The 18,834-nt window shown below is 40.8% G+C and overlaps 1 protein-coding gene across 2 annotated transcripts; it reads left to right on the top strand.

The window, feature by feature from the left end:
* The first annotated feature begins 260 nt into the window (after positions 1 to 260).
* Positions 261 to 18,068, top strand: kdm4b (lysine (K)-specific demethylase 4B). Of its 2 annotated transcripts, none has more exons than XM_049717279.1 (22): positions 261 to 417; positions 1,273 to 1,711; positions 2,280 to 2,455; positions 2,926 to 3,040; positions 3,590 to 3,783; positions 5,980 to 6,029; positions 7,105 to 7,208; positions 8,074 to 8,211; positions 9,650 to 9,846; positions 9,937 to 10,184; positions 10,284 to 10,426; positions 10,523 to 10,658; positions 11,349 to 11,509; positions 11,932 to 12,136; positions 12,809 to 12,885; positions 12,983 to 13,038; positions 13,675 to 13,783; positions 14,241 to 14,429; positions 14,666 to 14,857; positions 15,010 to 15,129; positions 15,293 to 15,385; positions 15,662 to 18,068. In XM_049717279.1, the coding sequence occupies exons 2-22, from the start codon at positions 1,301 to 1,303 to the stop codon at positions 16,238 to 16,240; spliced, it is 3,693 nt and encodes a 1,230-aa protein (XP_049573236.1). In that variant the 5' UTR covers positions 261 to 417; positions 1,273 to 1,300; the 3' UTR covers positions 16,241 to 18,068. The 2 variants fall into 2 exon arrangements, with proteins under 2 accessions (XP_049573236.1, XP_049573229.1); XM_049717272.1 differs by having other exon boundaries at positions 11,346 to 11,509.
* Positions 18,069 to 18,834: the final 766 nt, after the last annotated feature.

Here is an 18,834-nt window from a genome sequence, read left to right as displayed (position 1 = left end):
TTGTAATTCAATAAAATAAAATAAAAAAAATGTTTTGTGTCGTTTGTTTCCCTTTGAAATTTAACCTCAACGTATTCGTTTTTGGTTTTTTTCTTTAGGATTTGTGAAGCGTGTACGTGCTCGGCATAATCAGCAGCTGACGACGTATACGCCGTCAAGGGGCATATCATTGCCGGCTTTCATTGGCTACCTCATCTGTCAGCAATCCAAAGAGCCAATTGTATTGACGGGTTTGTGGTATACTCGTAGTATTGGTGTTATTCAGCCAATTGTAAAATGCGGCTCTAGGTGTGGGCGTGACACGAATTGCTCTAGCTTGCTAAATGCTAGAGGAAGCTCGGGACACTAAATTTGTAGAAAACGACATATAATCTATTGAGGAAAAAAAGAGAGAAAAGGGACACGCTTCTGCAGGAGGTAACAAGTCTCTAAATTGTGCCTTCATGTTCATCATTCTTCTTTATTATTTAATCGACATAGTCGTCGTGATGTTTTGTTTTTTTTACCCCCTCCTTCCATTTAACTGCCCGTACGGCTGTGCTAAATGGGAGCTAACCTCTGTTGGCAATGGAAGATCGCAGTCAAACGTAATTCCCATGACCAATTTAATTGAAATGTAGGATGTGTCTGAAATGCACGCTTATCAAGCAGAAGCTGCCTTAAACTGATATTTGTTCTTTCTCCTGTACACTGTTAGCGTTCGTAGTAGTGACCCTTTGCTAGTCTTATCATTAGCAACTGTTTTTTTTTTTTTTTTTAAAGTCCAACCCACTGTGAGCTAAATCGGAATCAAATACTTTGGTCACTTCTACAGTTCGAAAATATTTAATCACTGACTAAACGACTCACTATGCTGAATGATCGTTAACCAGTCGGTGTAGGCCCTCATTTGTGTTGGTTATAAAGAACTGGGCACGCCACTCATTAACAAGTCAGATAAGTTAATATTCCTGTTTGATCTTGGCAATGTGAATGGCATACAGCAAGGCTCACCAACCTTTTATTTATATATATATATATATATATATATATATATATATATATATATATATATATATATATATATATATATATATATATATATATATATAATTACAACACAAGCCATCAGCATTGAATAGCAGTCATCCCTTTATGTTCAAAAATTGTATTTTTTATATACATGTCTCATTTGTTTTATTAAACAGTATTGCACAGTTTCTATTGTTTTAATTTTTTGGGGGGCAATTTACAAACTGATTAATACTGAACGTCCACATTTTCTCTTTCAAGTTTACCTGCAACCATTTAGGTGTCCCCAATGGCGAACAACACAGCCATGGATGCAATGGTGCCTCCTCATCCTGTTCCAGCATCACGGCCTGCAGCTCAAAAAGGGCTTCCCATCCAGGAGCCAACTGTTCAAAATGGGATTCCCATCCAGGAGCCAGTGCTAACTGAAATAGCTGAGACCGTGGTGACCTCATACCCCATTCCTGGCCCGGCTGCCACTGATCCTCAGCCTCCACAACCACATATTGCTAATGGCCTTGCCTCTGGTTCTGAGCTGCCCCAGGATCCTCTGCCGCCGCCACCACCACCACCGTCCTGCACTAAGAACCCTAACTGCAAGATCATGACCTTCCGTCCAACCATGGAGGAATTTAAAGACTTTGCCAAATATATTGTCTACATGGAGAGTGAAGGAGCTCATCGTGCTGGTCTGGCCAAGGTGAGCACAACGCACAAACACATATTTAGTTGTTTTACTCCAATGTTTGATAGGCAAGCAGATTCCAACAGGCAGGTCAGGTTCCTTTTAGGGGTTGATGTCAGGGTAAACAGGGAGACAAATGTTCTATTTATCCGGGTTACAGGAAGGAGCAAAAGTGTCATCCTGCACGTCTCGCAAATGTTTTGCTGAGCAGGTGTCATCAAAGTTGGCAGTTGATAACATACTTTTTGCTTTGCACAAGACACAGGTGCGCTGTCATTGTGAAGTCACTTTTTTTTGTTTTGAGTGGGTGTGCAGCAACCTCAATGTGAGCAGGTCTTAAATGATGATACATAATTCTATCTCAGTGGTGCCAAATTCAAATCATCATCTTTAATTTATTTTAGAATACGTCAGGGTACAACCTTCAATTTTAGAAGAGTTGGGGAATAAACTGCTTGAATTTATTTTTTGAGAAACTCCTAACTAAGGCTGCAACTAAATAAATTGCCTCTCTGCAGACATGTTTATTCTGATGATGACAATTTAAATGTATGAAAATGCTAAATATCATGTCCCCAACTAGGTGATTCCGCCGGAAGGTTGGAAACCACGGAAATCCTATGAGGCCATTGAGGATATGGTGATCCCTGCACCCATCATGCAAGTGGTGACTGGTCAGTCTGGTCTGTTTACCCAGTACAACATCCAGAAGAAATCCATGACAGTGGGCGAGTACCGCAAGCTGGCCAACAGTAAAAAGTAAGTTAACATTCCCACAACTGGGTCTCAAAGCCAACTTGTTATTCTTTTTGGGTATATAGATGGTTGGTGCTGTTTTTTTTTAAAATAATTAACATTCTTGAAATGTTTTGTTTCTGATAAACTACTGCTCCAAACCTCAGCCCATTCCTCTTGCACTACACCACTTGTACTTTTGTGCTATTATACTGACTGTCTGCTGTATGCACAATTGCACCATTTCAACCAAGTTGCTCTTATTTATTCATTGTATGTGCCTTCTTATTTTTTACTTTTTGTATTGTTTACTTGAATGTTTTGTTTGTCTGTGGACCAATTCGGTGTAATATGTCTTGTCTCCACTGTGGGATAGTAGGAATCGCAATTTCGATCACTTTGTATGTCTTGACATGTGAAGGAATTGACAATAAAGCAGACTTTGACTTTTGATTTATCAGTAATATGTTTTAATGGGTCTTGTCTTGTTTTAGGTACTGCACACCACGTCATAAAGACTTTGATGACCTAGAGAGAAAGTACTGGAAGAACCTAACTTTTGTCTCTCCCATCTATGGGGCGGATGTTAGTGGATCCATCTATGATGAGGTTTGTGTTTGGTCAAGTGTGTGCGTGCGCGTCAGTCAGTTTTAAGTTGTCAGTTTTAGGTTGTTGTTCATTCTCACACAAATTGAATTAAGGCATAGAAATTGAAAAAAAAATGGTTTGGAAACTGTCCAAAATTAAGCATGAGCCTTTTATCAGGTAATAATGTGACTCGATGTTGAGCTCTCTGTCATGTCTGCACACTCCTGAACATGAGTGAATAAGAGCCAGTTACCAGATAAACAAAGGTCCAGTGCATTTTTTAGCGTCCGGCAGCCCAGACACCAGTCAGGGTTTTGTGGGTATGCATGTGGAGACACTTCAAGATAAGTATCCCTAAAACCTAATCCCAAAAAAGGATCTTTAAAGCTATTGCACCATCTAGTGGTGAAACCACAAATGTACAGGCTGCGCCAGCATTTGAGTATCTGAAACATATTATTATCTAGTCTATTTCTATGTATGAAAGCCCAATCTGTAGACTATAAAATGTATTTGTCCAATTGCCTGGGTTGAGACTGTTAAAAGTGCATCCTGTCCCTCCCTTATCAGGACATCAATGAGTGGAACATCGGCCACCTGAACACGCTACTCGACATGGTGGAGCAGGAGTGTGGTATTGTCATAGATGGCGTGAACACTCCCTATCTGTACTTTGGCATGTGGAAGACCACCTTTGCCTGGCACACTGAGGACATGGATCTCTACAGCATCAACTACCTGCATTTTGGCCAGTCCAAGTCTTGGTCAGTCCCTCTGCCTTATTGGATAGCTCAATATCTACATGTTGCACTACAGTAGTGGGATGTAGCTTTGTGGCGCAAGTGAAGTAAAGTTTAGTATTGAAGTTATTTAGTACAGTCAAACCTCGGTTTTCGAACGTCCCGGTTCAACGAAAAATTCGAGATTTTTTTGCTTCAGTTGTCAATCAAAATTCTGTGGTCGAACCTCGCGAGATGAGCCGAAAGGACCCGCGAAAACCCGACCGCGCGGCCTGGATGCCGAGTGACTCCGTTCGTTATTGTATTTTCGTTACTTTGAGGATTGTATTAACCCCTAATCATGCCTCCAAAGAAAGCAAGTGGGAGCAGTAAAGCCATCCTAAAACACAAAGATGCTCTTAAAGCAATGCGACAGTGAGCGCCCGGCGCGCTGCGGTTGCGCGATTGGACCAAATTAAGCTTCCTGCGCACCGAGGTCCACTTAAAATTTGGAAAGTACATCAGGACTTTAAGAATATTTTCTAAATTTCAGCGACGGCTCTGTCAAAATAATGCGACCAGCGCGGTGCAGTTGCGCGGTCGGCGGTGCGCTGCAGTTGCACGATCAGACAAAAATGCGCAAATGAAAAAATGCTTAAAGGTGTTTTTTTCCCATCTTGGAATGGATTAACATTTTTTCCATTATTTGTAATGGGAAAAATAGATTCGGAATTCGACCGATTCACTTCTCGAACCGCCTTCTGGAACGATTGTGGTCGAAAACTGAGGTTTGACCGTATATGTTGATTTACTAATTACTAACCCCAAACACAAGTTGTTGAATTTGATTTGATTTCCAGATGAAATATTGAATTTAAAATGTGGGCTACAATTGTTTGGAAATAGAGCTGCAACTAATGATTATTTTCATAAATGATTGATCTGCCAATTATTTTGGCTATGGACAAGTCAAGTAATTATTTTTAATTTCCATCCCTTTTATTATACTTTATACATTATTTCAAATTTATAGTACAAAAAACCTAGATCAATTATGACTCAATTTTGTCCGTAACATGTTGGAAAATAGAAGTAAAAGCAAACGTTTTATTTTGATTCAACACCAAGATAATCAGTCTGCTTCCATGGAGAATGATATTGGGCAATATTTTCTTTTGACGGGGTAAAATTATGAGGATTGGGATAGTATATGAATGTTTAATGAGTAATCAAAAATCCTTATCGATTAATTTACGAATTAGTTGTCGATTATAATTATTGCACCTCTAAGGTCGGATCCTTGGGAAGTAGTTAGACTATATGAAACACGATCGGAACCTCCATTGTGGGTTCCATTATTTTTTACTTTATTTTAGATGTAATTCCAATGTTGCTCACTAAGTGGTAGTTTGGAAAAAAAAACGGGGCTTGTTTACTGTAATCACAGGGATCGGTACACTATTACACACTGTATTGATTGTGCAAGTGTGGACATTCTGTCTGTTTTATGTCTGGAAGGGTAGAAAAGCACATCGTAGCCTGCTGTGCCGCCTCTCATGACCTGCACTTAAAGTACACGTTCCACAGAGAAAGAACCTCAGAGTCTTGTAAAAGTTCAAGCTTGTGCTATGTCTTTAAAGTCAGGATCAAGACATTCTGTTGCCAAGCAACAGTGGCCCTAAGTGTGAACGCAGGAATGGTTTAATGTTTTTTTTTTCTTTTTTTAATTCTATCTTTGAGAAAATTTTATGTGTAGCTTATGTCTATTTTTAGACTGTTTTATTTATATAAAAAAAACAAAAACATCATCTGATTTATTTAATTATATTATTTTAATTTGTAATCAATTTCACAGCTTTTTACCTCTGGGTATATCACACAGTGTTATGCCATTGTTATTCATCAAGTGCACAAAAGGTGACACAGACAATAATACATTTTAATTGTCCTAAACCTTCCACAGGATGCCTTTGATATTGGGTAGTTAAACGCTATTGAACAAACCCAGTGAAGAGTTAGAAAGCTGAAGTTGTTTATTAGGCCGATAGATGGCAGTGTGACGCTTTGTCTCACAATCTCTGTCCAATAAACTTTCAAATATTTGTCCATATAAATTTTGAGCCACCTCCCAATGTGGTTATCCTCGATTTTTGTTGTTGGACATATTTTATAGAGTACACATTTCTTTTGCTCTTTATGTTAAAATTATGCATAATAATATTAACTTCAAAAACTTTGCAGGTATTGTATCCCACCAGAGCATGGCAAAAGACTGGAGAGACTTGCACAAGGTAAGACACCATTTGTTGTTTTTATTCTAATCCTTTGTAACACGACAAGCATCTTTCGCCTTAAACAATTCACTGTAAAGTATTTAAATCATTGTGATGTTATTAAAACACGGGATATAATATCGGATATTGTCGTTTGCGTATTGCTTCTGTTTTAATAAACAGATTCGATGTGTGTAGGTGACGGATGACAAATGGACCCCTTTGGCAGCCCAACAACATGCCTGACTTAAATTAATGTAACAAAGGACCCTTTCGGCTGTCTAAATGTATGCCTTTCTACAAAAAAAAAAGAAAATACTTTCTATACAACACGCTTTCGAGGTTAATGCGATTACCCGATTCTGGACCCCAAAGTCTGCATAAAACTGAGAATTGTGTATATATATGGTGTGTATATAGAGAGGAACTTTGCAATCAGGTTTGATATTGGCAGAGAGGCTTTAGGTAGATGCCAATTACGACCTTCCTCTTTGTCTCAAAGCAGCTGGCAGTGCAAAGTACAAAGTGGGAGGAAAGGGGCACTAACATTATTTAACAAGCACCCGTTGACCTATTAAAGCCCCGACCTGCTCTGGCTGTCTCGGGTTTATGGGATCCTAAAAAAGACAGTTACGAGTGTCCTCGGATTGCCTAATGGGGCTGTGACAATGGTTTAGTTACTTGTAAGCTCCCTTTGGCATTTGCCACAATGGCAGTTGTTGCCCTTATCTTTTCATCTGCTCCTCCTTCCTGTAGTAGGCAGAAATTGGGGACTAGTGCAGTGACTGATTTCTCTGCACATTTCCATGACTCATTCTTCCTATCACACTCTAAGACACAAAACACCTTCTTTCCAGTGAATGGCATAATTAGTAAATAGCAATGAAATCAGAGCAAACCACATTTTACGTAAACTGAAAAAACATTGATTGTGACATAACAGTAGCCTGGCAAGATTGCCGCTAAGAAAATGATTTCACCTTTCAAGCTAAACCACTATTATCTTGCTAGTCTTGCCAGTTGCCAAGATAAGAGTTTTTGCAAAGTGACATAGACTTACACAACACCCTGTGTTGTTTGTATTCCCTTGCAGGTTTCTTCCCTGGGAGTTCCCAAGGGTGTGATGCTTTTCTTCGCCACAAGATGACTTTGATCTCTCCATCAATCCTGAAGAAATATAGTATTCCCTTTGACAGGGTAAGAAGCAATTTCAAAAATTGGAAACTGACATTTCTGTATTCATCACATTTTATGGTTAAACTTTCTTTACAATTTGTCCTGCTAGCTGGGAGCTATTAATTGCCACAGCAAAAATTCATGCAGCATTTGTTTCAATTTATAATTGAGGTTGTCAAAATTGTGTTGTGTGGCTCGGTGGTGCACTGGGTAGCACGTCCGCCTCACAGTTAGGAGGGTGTGGGTTCGATTCCACCTCCGGCCCTCCCTGTGCGGAGTTTGCATGTTCTCCCCGGGCCCGCGTGGGTTTACTCCGGGCACTCCGGTTTCCTCCCACATCCCAAAAACATGCTTGGTAGGCCGATTGAAGACTCCAAATTGTCCCTAGGTGTGAGTGCGAGTGCAAATGGTTGTCTCTGTGTGCCCTGTGATTGGCTGGCAACCGGTTCAGGGTGTCCCCCGCCTACTGCCCGATGACGGCTGGGATAGGCTCCAGCACGCCCGCGACCCCCGTGGGGACTAAGTGGTTCAGAAAATGGATGGATGGATGGAAAATTGTGTTGTATGACAACTGTCCTTTGCATTGGGTGGACTTAAAACATTCTTAAAAGTGGCCACTTAGTTCTCAAATGGCTCATGTGAGAAACTATAAAATGCTAATGGCTGGCTGCAGTTGTACTCTACTGTTTTAATAAATGACAGCAAAATAAATGTGCTTTTTTAGGCGACCCCCCCCCCAAAAAAAAAACCCAATAACACTCTTTAAAAATATTGAGAAAGAAATGTGGAAAAAAAAAAGACTGTATATGCTTAGAAGCTTTGTGTGTGCATTCAGTAACTATTGTGTACAGCATCTAAATAAATAAATGTTTGTCTGTGTGAACAGGTAACTCAGAATGAAGGGGAATTCATGATAACTTTTCCTTATGGCTACCATGCTGGCTTCAACCATGGTTTCAACTGTGCCGAATCCACAAACTTTGCCACTTTGCGTTGGGTTGACTACGGCAAAACAGCTTCTCAGGTAAGATGATAGATTTTTTTTTTTTTTTTTTAGGTATACATCACATCAAAACGTATTATCCTACTGTGAACTTTGATTATATTGTACTGCTGGTTGTCATGATCCAAAATGTATACCATACATACAGTTTGTAGCCTAAAATAATAATAATAAAAAAATTATCCTGATCTGCATGTACCATACCAATATTTTGTGAAAGATGCCATAACACGTTAGGCTACCTTTGTCTCTTAGAACTCGGTATACTGCAAATCTGACTTGAAGCTGTTTTAATTAGCAGTTTCTGAACTGGAATTGTTCTTGAGACCACCTCGATTGGACTATGTGGTCTTGAGATGAAACTGTTCTTTTTAAATCCTGTACCTTATGAAAGGCTATATTCTCTTTACCCTTGTAGTAAACATTTCATACTTTCCACATGGGTGTGGCTAGTTGAGAAGCTGTGGCATTGATTTAGATGCATTGACAGATTTATTATTTATTTACCCCAAGAGTGAAACTAAATAATTTGAAATCTACCATACCCGCACTCAAGTGTCTGAAGTGGAGGCTTATTGTGTGGCATGCTCCAGTTTTTCTATGGCCAGTGATAGATGCCAATTTCAGAGACTATTTGTGTTGGAGGGCAGAGAGGCATTTAATAGTCCTTTTTTAAATGCCAACTAAATGACAGAAACAATGTCTCTTTCTGCCCCCCCACTTAGTTTTCCTTCATCATCCACAAGACAACATATATTAATGTTTGTGCCACTCAAGTGGTGTTCAAATGCAGTGTAGGTTAGATATTGTTTTGCTGGGCAGAGCAGCCCCTTCTGTTGTTCGGTAATTGAACACAAGGCTTGATACAGCAAGCCAGGAAACAAAATATTTTCATCCACCCCTAGTCCTCCATCTTGTTTTAATCTGTCTCCATTTCTCTCCCAATTGTATTTTTCATTTGGATGTTTTTCCTTATAGCTCAGATTGTGCCCTTTTGATATTACACACTCGGAGTAAGCATTTCTATCTTGTGCTTCTCTTGGACACCAAAACTGAGTATTTGCTCCAGCAGTGAAGGAGATTCTTCCATGCAGCCGCAAACTAGCACATGTATAGTTTTGGAATGTTGAATATAGGTGGAATTTTTAATTATGGGACATACTGGAGAGTTGTGTTATCACTGTATTGAAACTCTCGTCTTATTAAAATTTTGGTGAAACAGACTTGAGCATACCTATTGGTACAAGACATCAGAGAGAAATAAGACATCAGAGAATGTGGGGACAGTTTGGTGCTGGTACAAGTTGTTGATGCTGTTTGATTTGGCAAAGTGTGTGAAATTTAGAAGACATTTCTTTTTCACTTTACAGGGACTTCAAACACATTGAGTGCATTGAGCATGGCCCCACAGAGACTTCTTTCTAAAGTGATTGATTCAACTTATTTTTTTCTCCTCCAGTGCACCTGCCGTAAAGATATGGTCAAGATCTCCATGGATGTTTTTGTGCGCTGCCTCCAACCGGATCGCTATGATCTGTGGAAGCAAGGAAAAGACATCATAACGTTGGACCACAGTCGGATCACAGAGCTGAGCAGCCCAGAATTGGAGCGCTGGAGACAGCATCGTGTCGCATACAGAGCCAACCTTCTGCGGAGGTGAAGCCGCGTCTCTATTTTAAGAGTGTGGTTGCACAGAAAATACAAGTTATATGCATATGTGGTTTGACTTTGTCATCACCATCCCAGGGCCATGCATAAAATGAAACAATTCCGCCGTCTCAAGATTGAGGAGGTGAAGGTGCTGGCAGAAGAAGGCATTGAGTTAAATGCTGCTGACTACCAGCGTCAAGTCGAAGAGCGGGAAGCTCAGCGGAAGCAGGACAGAGAGAACCGTCTTGCCAGAGAGGCCATGATCACCCTTGAGGCCTTGGAGCGTAGGGACCAGGAGGCTGCTGAAGCTGCCTCACGAGCTACTGAAACCTCAGCTCAAGAGAGTAAGGAGTTTGAGAGCTATTCTGAGCGTCAAAGGTTTTTTTCATGCAAAATTTAAATAAGACACCCTTTTCCTCTTCATTCATCTTTGCCTGAACCAGAGGCCCAACAGCAGAGCATGACGGAGGATGGTCATGGAATGTCAAAAACGACCGCCATCACTGGATTTCAAGAAGCATTCGAACAGTTTGCTGCGTCACGGTCTGTCTTGTCAGATGACACAGAAGAAATAAGTTGCGACAAGGTATAATATTAGTCTTCCTCTAATTTATTATATAGATTGTAGTACACAAGCATGTTTTTAAACTTGATGATTTGTGGTTTGTTACAAATGAAACAGAAAACTGTTGCTCAGGCAACCTACCCCAACATGAAGGTGACCACACAGGTTAAGAAGAGCCGACGCCACCCTCTTACCAAACCACCCATGCGGTCTCCTTTGTCCGTTGTCAAGCAAGATCCGAGTGGTTCCAAAGGTATGATTTCATATTTATTTTACTGTCACTTTCATAGAAAGTGAAAATACAACTTTGCCCTTGATTACTGCTAACCCTTATTAAACCGTTAACTTCTTTGAATTTTTTTTTTCTTCCCCCCTTACGGCCATTGTCTCGTCCACTACACTACACCATTTGAGAGACCCCCCGCCCCCTTATTGATTTCAGAGCGAGAAAAACAAACTACTGATAGTCTCATCTCTCTTTAGTGTCAATAAAAATAAGGTGTTAAGGCCTTGGCTTTTTATATTTTGTTTTTGTGTGCTGACTGTCAGCTATTGAGTCAGGGTTCATAACTTCTAATGAACTCTTATCAAAGCCACTTAAGATTTGGGATTGCAGACCCAACTAAAGGCTTATCCTTAAGAAAGTGGATGGATGACAAGCAATAAGAGAAAATGACGGGTGTAAGAAAAGTGTTATTAAGTTGAAACCTGAGAAATCTTCCTGTGTCCTGTTCAAAGTTGACAAATTGTCTGGATCAGTAGCTCCGGGGAATCACTGAAAAATTGATTCTCAACCGATGGGAGCGAGTTGTTGAAGCCTCTGCTATTTGTGTCCATCAGCCAATTATATTTAAGCGCCCCATATTCCCAAACAGAATGCTTTTCTTGCTGAATGCTTGCTACTCTTTTCAGATTCTAAACTTTGTCACAATTTTATCAGCAGAGCTTTCCTCACCCGAGGCACTGAAAAGCAGCATGGAGAAACAAGATCACCTCTGGCAGAATCGCTCCCGCAACTTCTTGGCTGAGAAGGCGTTCAATTCTGCTGTGTCAATACTTGAGCCATACTGCGCTGTATGCTCCCTCTTCTGTCCTTACAAAAAGGTATCTACACACATCACACAATTCTGCAAGTTACTGTACAAGTAATCCAGGAATCGAACTAATGATTATTGTAATTAGAAACTCTGAAAAATACAGAAGTATTTGGAATACTGAATGTGAAAACTGATATTGCAGGTATGAATCTATGAATCATCTCTGTCTTCTTGCTTCTGCTATTTTTTTAATCTCATGAAAATGTTGCTCCTGGAACCTGGGGTGCATTACTCTTTCTGCATTTGAGCTTAGCAATCACTCCAAAGGGAAAAAGGATTGCACCATAGCAATAGTGTTTTGGCGGAAAAAAAAGATTTGGAAATCGGAAGAGGAAGTGGTCACATTTAACACCATTTTTGTAGCTTGATATTTTTGCATCTGTATAAATTGTACCTTAAGTACACACATTTATATTTCTGTCTTTTTAGCCGCACAATAAGCCCACCATTGCAAATGACAGCCAACGCACCCCTATTCCATGCCATGGAGATCGTACTCGTCCAATCGTCCCTGAGATGTGCTTTAGTGTTGGGACAGGCAGCACTGAACCTCTCCCAACTAGCAACTACATTAGGGAGGATGGAACCAGCGTCTTGATATGTTGCTCCTCATGCAACATGCAGGTTCATGCCAGTAAGTATAAAAGAATTTCAAACAACCAGAAAGACCACTTGCGCTTCATCGGCATTCATATAAAATGAAGTTCTGACCATAGCTGTTTGCTTTTGTTATGGCTTAACAAGGTGCACACTGGAGGTATTACACAGTTCTTCAATGGGCCGTGTGCTTTTGAATGCATTTTATGCATGAATTGTGGACATCTGAGAGGTCAATCTTGTCTTTCCGACATGGAAATTTGAAATGTTGCCTGTGTTGAATTTTAAGGTGGCAGGCTGAAATTGAGTAATTTAGAAGATTCGTAACAGCTCCTTTGATGAGGGTAATGTGATGTCCTTTTTATTTGACTACCTATTTAACACTTAGTAGCAAAGCGGCTAAAGAAAAAAACAACAACCCTGATGCTCAGAAAACTCTTCCCTGTCTTACATTTGGAAAAGAAATGGCAGGCATAGTGTAATTTCAGATTGAGTCATACACGGCAAAAATGCATGTTTGACCAAATACATTGAGGCTGAGGCAAACAACAATCATCAGCTGTTTCAGCTGGGGGGGGGGGGGGGGGGGGGGGGGGGACAGCACTTCTATTGATGAGAACAAGAAATAGGAATGACTGTCGCTACTTTTGTTCTAAGTTGTTGATTAAATTAGTCGCTCAGTTAAATCACATTACTTTCTCTCTCAAAGGTTGTTATGGCGTCAACCCAGACATAGTCCAAAACAAGTGGACATGCTCTCGATGTGTCGTAGGCGCCTGGGCAGTGGTATGTGACACTTACTACTTTAATTCCCAAAGCAAATGTGACTGTTTTAACTGAATTAAGACACATTTCTGTCCTGTCAATGTATTTACATTTTCAGGAGTGTTGTCTTTGCAACTTGCGGGGAGGAGCTTTGAAGGTTACCAATGACAACAGGTAGGTTGTGGTCAGGGACATTGCCAAGAAGGGAACTGTCTCTCTCTCTCTCGCTCTCTCTCTCTCTCTCGCTCTCGCTCTCGCACTCTCGCTCTCGCTCTCGCTCTCGCTCTCTCTCGCTCGCTCTCTCTCTCTCGGGTCTCTCTCGCTCTGGTCTCTCTCTCTCTCCCTCCCCTACTCACTCACTCACTCACTCACTCACTCACTCACTCACTCACTCACTCACTCACTCACTCACTCACTCACTCACTCACTCACTCACTCACTCACTCACTCACTCACTCACTCACTCACTCACTCACTCACTCACTCTCGCTCTCCCCAACCACACAGACACACACACACACGCAACCACACACACTTTGGTAAGACCCTTTCCTGGATGGTAAAAAAATGTGTTTCATTTGTCAGCCATTAATTGTCAATTTTGGCTATGTGAAGCCCTTTGAGACTGTTTGTGATTTAGGGCTATACAAATAAACTTGACTTGACTTGACTTGATTTGAGCTTTGACTTTTAAATTGGTAATGTAATGCAAGCAAAACTACTGGCACATCTTAACATCAGTTGTTGGCGGGGCTTCACTTTGTATGACCAGAGGTTATTGTTAAAGTTTCATTGGTGTGTCTGCTCCAGATGGGTCCACATCATCTGTACTATTGCTGTGGCCGAAGCTCGTTTTCTCAATCCCAGTGAGAGAGAGCCAGTGGACGTCAGTGCAGTTCCAGAAACACGGAAAAATCTGGTAAGTGAACATGCATCTCGAGCACACATGTTGATTTCAACAATATTGAGCCTCCACCCTGGTTTAGCCTCTGGTTAAACATGGCTCATGGTACAAGTAAAGATGTGGGTCTGCTGAGCTGACATGAGGCAGGTAAAGGAGCATTAAAGACATCGAAGGATATTTAGTGACTGGAAAATGGACTTATCAAAAGTAGATTCAAATTGCTGCAAAACCAGAATTGTGGCAGGCTTGGGCTGGGTTTAATATTCTCAATCTTCTGAGGAAATGAAGCAATTTGTAGAATGGATACTCTCCCCAAGGGGTGCTTAGTAACTGTGATGGAACATGTGATGCAAGTCTTCCAAAAGGACATCAAGATGGACAAACCTCCCCTTACTTTGATGGCATGATAGCAGTATTGAATTCTGAAAACTGACAGTGTCCTTGTTGTCTTTATATTCTGCCCCCATCGTAGATTTGCGTGTTCTGCTATAGCACGAGTGAAAATAAGAACCGTGGTGCGTGCATCCAGTGTTCAGAAGAGAACTGCGCAACATCTTTTCATGTGACCTGCGCCCAAATTGCTGGAGTTGTTATGAGACCAGCCGACTGGCCTTACGTCGTATCTGTCACCTGTCACAGGCATAGAGAAGCAACTCCAAAGGTAAGGGTTAATCTAACAGCAGTTTTCCTTTTAATTGGATGTAAACTGCCACTTTTCACACAACATTCACAATGCCTCTAATAAACCTCAAATAAAGTTAAGCTGTTCTAGTAAGTTAGCTTTTCAGACATTTTTATAGTTACATTGGATGCATTGTTGAAGAAATGCCTCGTAGACGATAAAGCCTATATTGGGGTGAGTGTATTTTTATTGTACTGTATTTTCTTCCCCCCCAGCCACGGACACCAGCCAAAATCACACCAGCCAAAATCCCCAAGGGCCCGACACTGGGTCAAAGGGTAATTGGCCGCAACACCGATAGCTGGTATTACCATTGTACCATCATCGGCATGGCAACGCAAACCCTCTACGAGGTCAACTTTGACGACGGCTCGTACTGTGACAACATATACCCAGAAAACATAACGGTGAGTGCCTTACAGCCAAGGGAGTGTTAGATCGTAGGGACAAACCCAAGTTTCCTAAACTAACACAAATGTGTCATTGTAGCTGTTTATAAAAAGCACAAAATAAAATAGCATACTCTAGAAAATGACCCCTCATCTTCTGTCTTCGTTAGAGTCATGACTGCCTGCATAGAGGTCCTCCTGATGTGGGGGAGTTGATCGTGGTCAGCACGACCGACGGGCAAGATCTCAATGCTTCCTTTGTCAAACAACACACCCACAAGTTTTACCAGGTGAAAATGAATTACTATGTTTTTATAATTCTTTGGTTTCAATGACTGTTTAAGTCAGCTGATCATCTCACATTATGTAACGATAATTTGATGCCTAGTTCTTGATCTTTTTTTTTTTTTTTTTTTTTACCATGATCCAATTACATTTTATTATAATCTGCAGGTTGAGTTTCAGGACAAAAGTCAGTTGTTGCTAAAACAATCAGAGATCCATCTGCTGGACCAGGAACTGCCCAAGAGGGTCAGGACTCGTCTTGTGAGTATCTCTCTGGGGGTTGTTGTTTGCTTCTATTTAATGGGGACCCAGTAAGCAAAATCTTATTCATCCTTATTTTATTTAGAAGGAAGATGGTCAGATAACTCTTATGACATCACAGCAGGCGTTTTAGATTAAATAAATGTCTCCTTATTCGTCAAAGCTTTTGAACATATTTATTAGCTGCTCTTGTTTCTCTATATAAACTTGGAGAGCTAGAGAAAATGCATGAATGGATGCAACGTATTCAAAGTACTGCGCGATTGGGTGTTTTAGGCCATTCCTACATCCCAAGAGGAGACTTCCTTAGCCCATGGAGCGGATGGAGCCGGAGCAGCCAAGCGTCGCTGCCTTCACTCCACCCCGATTCCGTGCACCAGCGCTTTGCCATCTACGTCCACCCAACACGCCAATACCCCTATGGCGACGATATCTTCACCCCACCCGACCACCCCTGTAGCAACACCAGCATCAATGCAGTATAGCAGCACAAGTAAAGTGCCAGTCTCACAGTTTCTGTCCTCCACGAGTGCAAGAGCATCAACGATATCAGCGCCCCCCCGTGCTGCTCCCATGCTTCCCGAGGCTCCGATGGACACAGGCGGCGCATTGTCCCACGTTTTGACAGAGTTGAACTTGGCCTCTGACCCAACACTTATGCCCCAGCCCAACCCTTTCCGGTGCCAGTTGAACTCGGATCCCCTTTTGTCGGCACAATCCTCTGTACTGCCCCCGCCCCCACCCGTGCAGAACACGTCAGACAGCTACACACCGAGCAGCGGCTACGTCTCCTACATGGAGACCCTCCTGCATTCACATTTCCCCCAGGACGAGGCGCCAGGAACTCTGTTTTAGACAACAGCTCCACTCTGCTATTCTCAATGGAATGGATGCTAATAGAGGGAAAGTGTGGCGAGTGCTGCAAACACTGGACGTGTGTTGCAACAGCGCTCAGATATGAAACCACTCTTTTAATGCACGTAACTTTTTGACAAATTCATTGCAGTGACGCTTTTGTAGCAGCAAGATGGCGTGGGGGTCCCCCCCCCCCCCCCTTTTGTTCTGCTAAAATTGTTAATTTTGTAGTTGGTGGTGGAAGGCAGTTTTTCCAGAAGTTATTTTTAATATTATTATTTTGAACTGTCTCTGTTGCTTGTGTTGCCTCTGGGTGGTATCAACTCAGTACCTCGTTACAATGTTTAATTAATGGTTGGCTCTCGTTGTTGTCAGAAAGCTAATACATGATCTGACACATTTGTAGGGTTAATAAATGCAAATAAATTAAAGAAACAAACTTTTAATTTCGAAAGTACATATAATGCCGTTTTGTTTTTTCGTTTCATTTTCGTTTCGTTTTCGAATAATGTTATTTTGGTCTTACCGCTGCCACATTTTCTGGAGTTCGGCCAGTAGATTTTCGTTTCAATACTGATCCCCTGGCTCTGAAGTTAATAACCCATAACAAGATCGTGTTTCGAGCAGGATCATGTCTACCAAGTCTGAAGCACCAACGGAACGCTTGTTGTGTTGCAGTTACAGATTCGTTCTTGATAAACGTTCACAATCAAAGCACGATGCTCACCAGTCCAATTCATGTTAGCAACTGAAACAAAACATATAACGTTATTGGAAAACGAAATGAAATGAAACAAAACAAAACAACAAAATGGCATTATATGTACTTTTCAAAAATAAAAAATAAACTTTTTTTTCATTAATTTGCATTTTATTAAACCTATAAATGTGTCAGATCATTTTGCCGGACCCTGTAGTTATTAATTAGGCGGCGTCCTGTACAAAATCGTTTCGTTTCTAAATGTACAAGTAACCAGCAACATAAAGATCTATTTTTCAGTCGAGCCAAGTGTGGCTTTAAAACTAAAGTCGCACATCTACAATGTTCTATACCAGAACATTTTCACTAGTGTTTTCCAGCAAGAGGTATATTAATGGGACAATGGGTATAAAATGTATTATTGGTAAAGTCAGTATTTAAATGTCTTGATATTGAATGAAGTCTAATAGGATACGTATTCAGATATTCGGGCAGTCCACGGAATGCATTGTGAACATATAAAGGTAGTTAATAAAAAAAGACCTCGTATGTATTACTATTTAATGGTCATTTGGTGACGCCCTTGCAATACTTGTCTCAGGGTTCCTACATTCACAAAATAAAGTTGAGGGCTTTGTACTGCTAAATAAAAGAGAATTTGGTGAGGATCCTCTGGTAATATAGCCCATTAAAATCATCAATTTCCTTTTGTAAATTTGTTGTATAAACAAAGGAACCCGAAGGTATGATGCAATGTATAACTTCTATGTCGTATGATTATACTATGTATCTTTTCTAATCTTCATTTTATGGATTGATGTTGCAAACATGGACGTTTAAAATTTTTTACAGGCTTTACTGGGCAGATCACTTTGAAGACGCATCTGTTTGTTTTCTACGGCTGTTTGTGTTGCAGAGATCTTAAACTACTGATGGACTATTTTCCACTTTCACCTTGTACATAGCATAGGTCTTGTGTATTGTGATTGAAATCTGTAAATGTCAAACATGAACACCACCCCCCACACATTCTCTTAACTGAGAACATGTTTGGTTTTGTGTCCAATTGAAATGAAACCATGAAAAAAGTTATTTCTTAGGGATTAAAGTGGCTTGCTCATCACCAGATCATCTGTCTGTAAGGTCTCATGATGTCAAAATTGTTCATATCCTTGGACCAAGAACTCCTAGTGAAGAGGAGATGAATAATTCATAATTCAAATACAAGAAATTTCATTGAACTTGGAAACTGAAGATTTTCATGGACAATTCCTAAGATGCATATACAATAGTATTCAAAATAATAGTAGCCTCATGTAGATAAAAAGATTAATTCTGGTTTTGAGTATGTTAGTTTTTGTTGGATGGGAAACAAGTACCACACATGCTATTTTTAGACTGCTAGGCCGCATGATGTCACAGTCTGACGAGGAAAAGGGTCAACATAGAAATGTGTGGGAGTTGCTTATGGTGTCGGGGTGCACTTTCCCGTCTTGTGTGCAGACAACATGAGTTCGATTCCCATGACGGTATGAATGTCTGTATGAGACCCCCCCTCCCAAAAAAAAACTGAAGCGTTCTGCCTGTCTTGAGTGCCGACACCGTGAGTTCGATTCCCGTGTGTGAGACCAAAAAAAAAAAAAAACATTGAAGCGTGCATAGGCAACCCATGCAATTACTGCTCATGTCTGCCCTTTATCTTTAAAAAACAAAAAACAAGCCAGGTAAACACTGCTTGCAAAAACAACTTGTCATTACAACCGTCGACATATGAAGGGTGTATTCTTTATTCATTTCCAAAATAATTTGTTGCCCAGAGGGATACGTAATTGTGAATGATGGCTCAACTTGTGCGGACGCCCAAAAGACCAGTTTAACAGCAAGGTGAAGCCTT

The sequence above is a fragment of the Syngnathus scovelli genome, chromosome 10 (assembly GCF_024217435.2).
Source record: "Syngnathus scovelli strain Florida chromosome 10, RoL_Ssco_1.2, whole genome shotgun sequence".
NCBI classification, from domain to species: domain Eukaryota; kingdom Metazoa; phylum Chordata; class Actinopteri; order Syngnathiformes; family Syngnathidae; genus Syngnathus; species Syngnathus scovelli.
The sequence above is the reverse complement of the archived record's forward strand: the minus strand, read 5'-3'. Positions and strand labels throughout refer to the sequence as shown.

Coding starts and splice junctions, on each gene's coding strand:
- kdm4b (XM_049717272.1), top strand. CDS start 1,301: ATGGCGAACAACACAGCCATGGATGCAATGGTGCCTCCTCATCCTGTT. Junction 11,510..11,931: donor TCTTCTGTCCTTACAAAAAG/GTATCTACACAC, acceptor CTGTCTTTTTAG/CCGCACAATAAGCCCACCAT. Junction 14,430..14,665: donor ATAGAGAAGCAACTCCAAAG/GTAAGGGTTAAT, acceptor CTTCCCCCCCAG/CCACGGACACCAGCCAAAAT.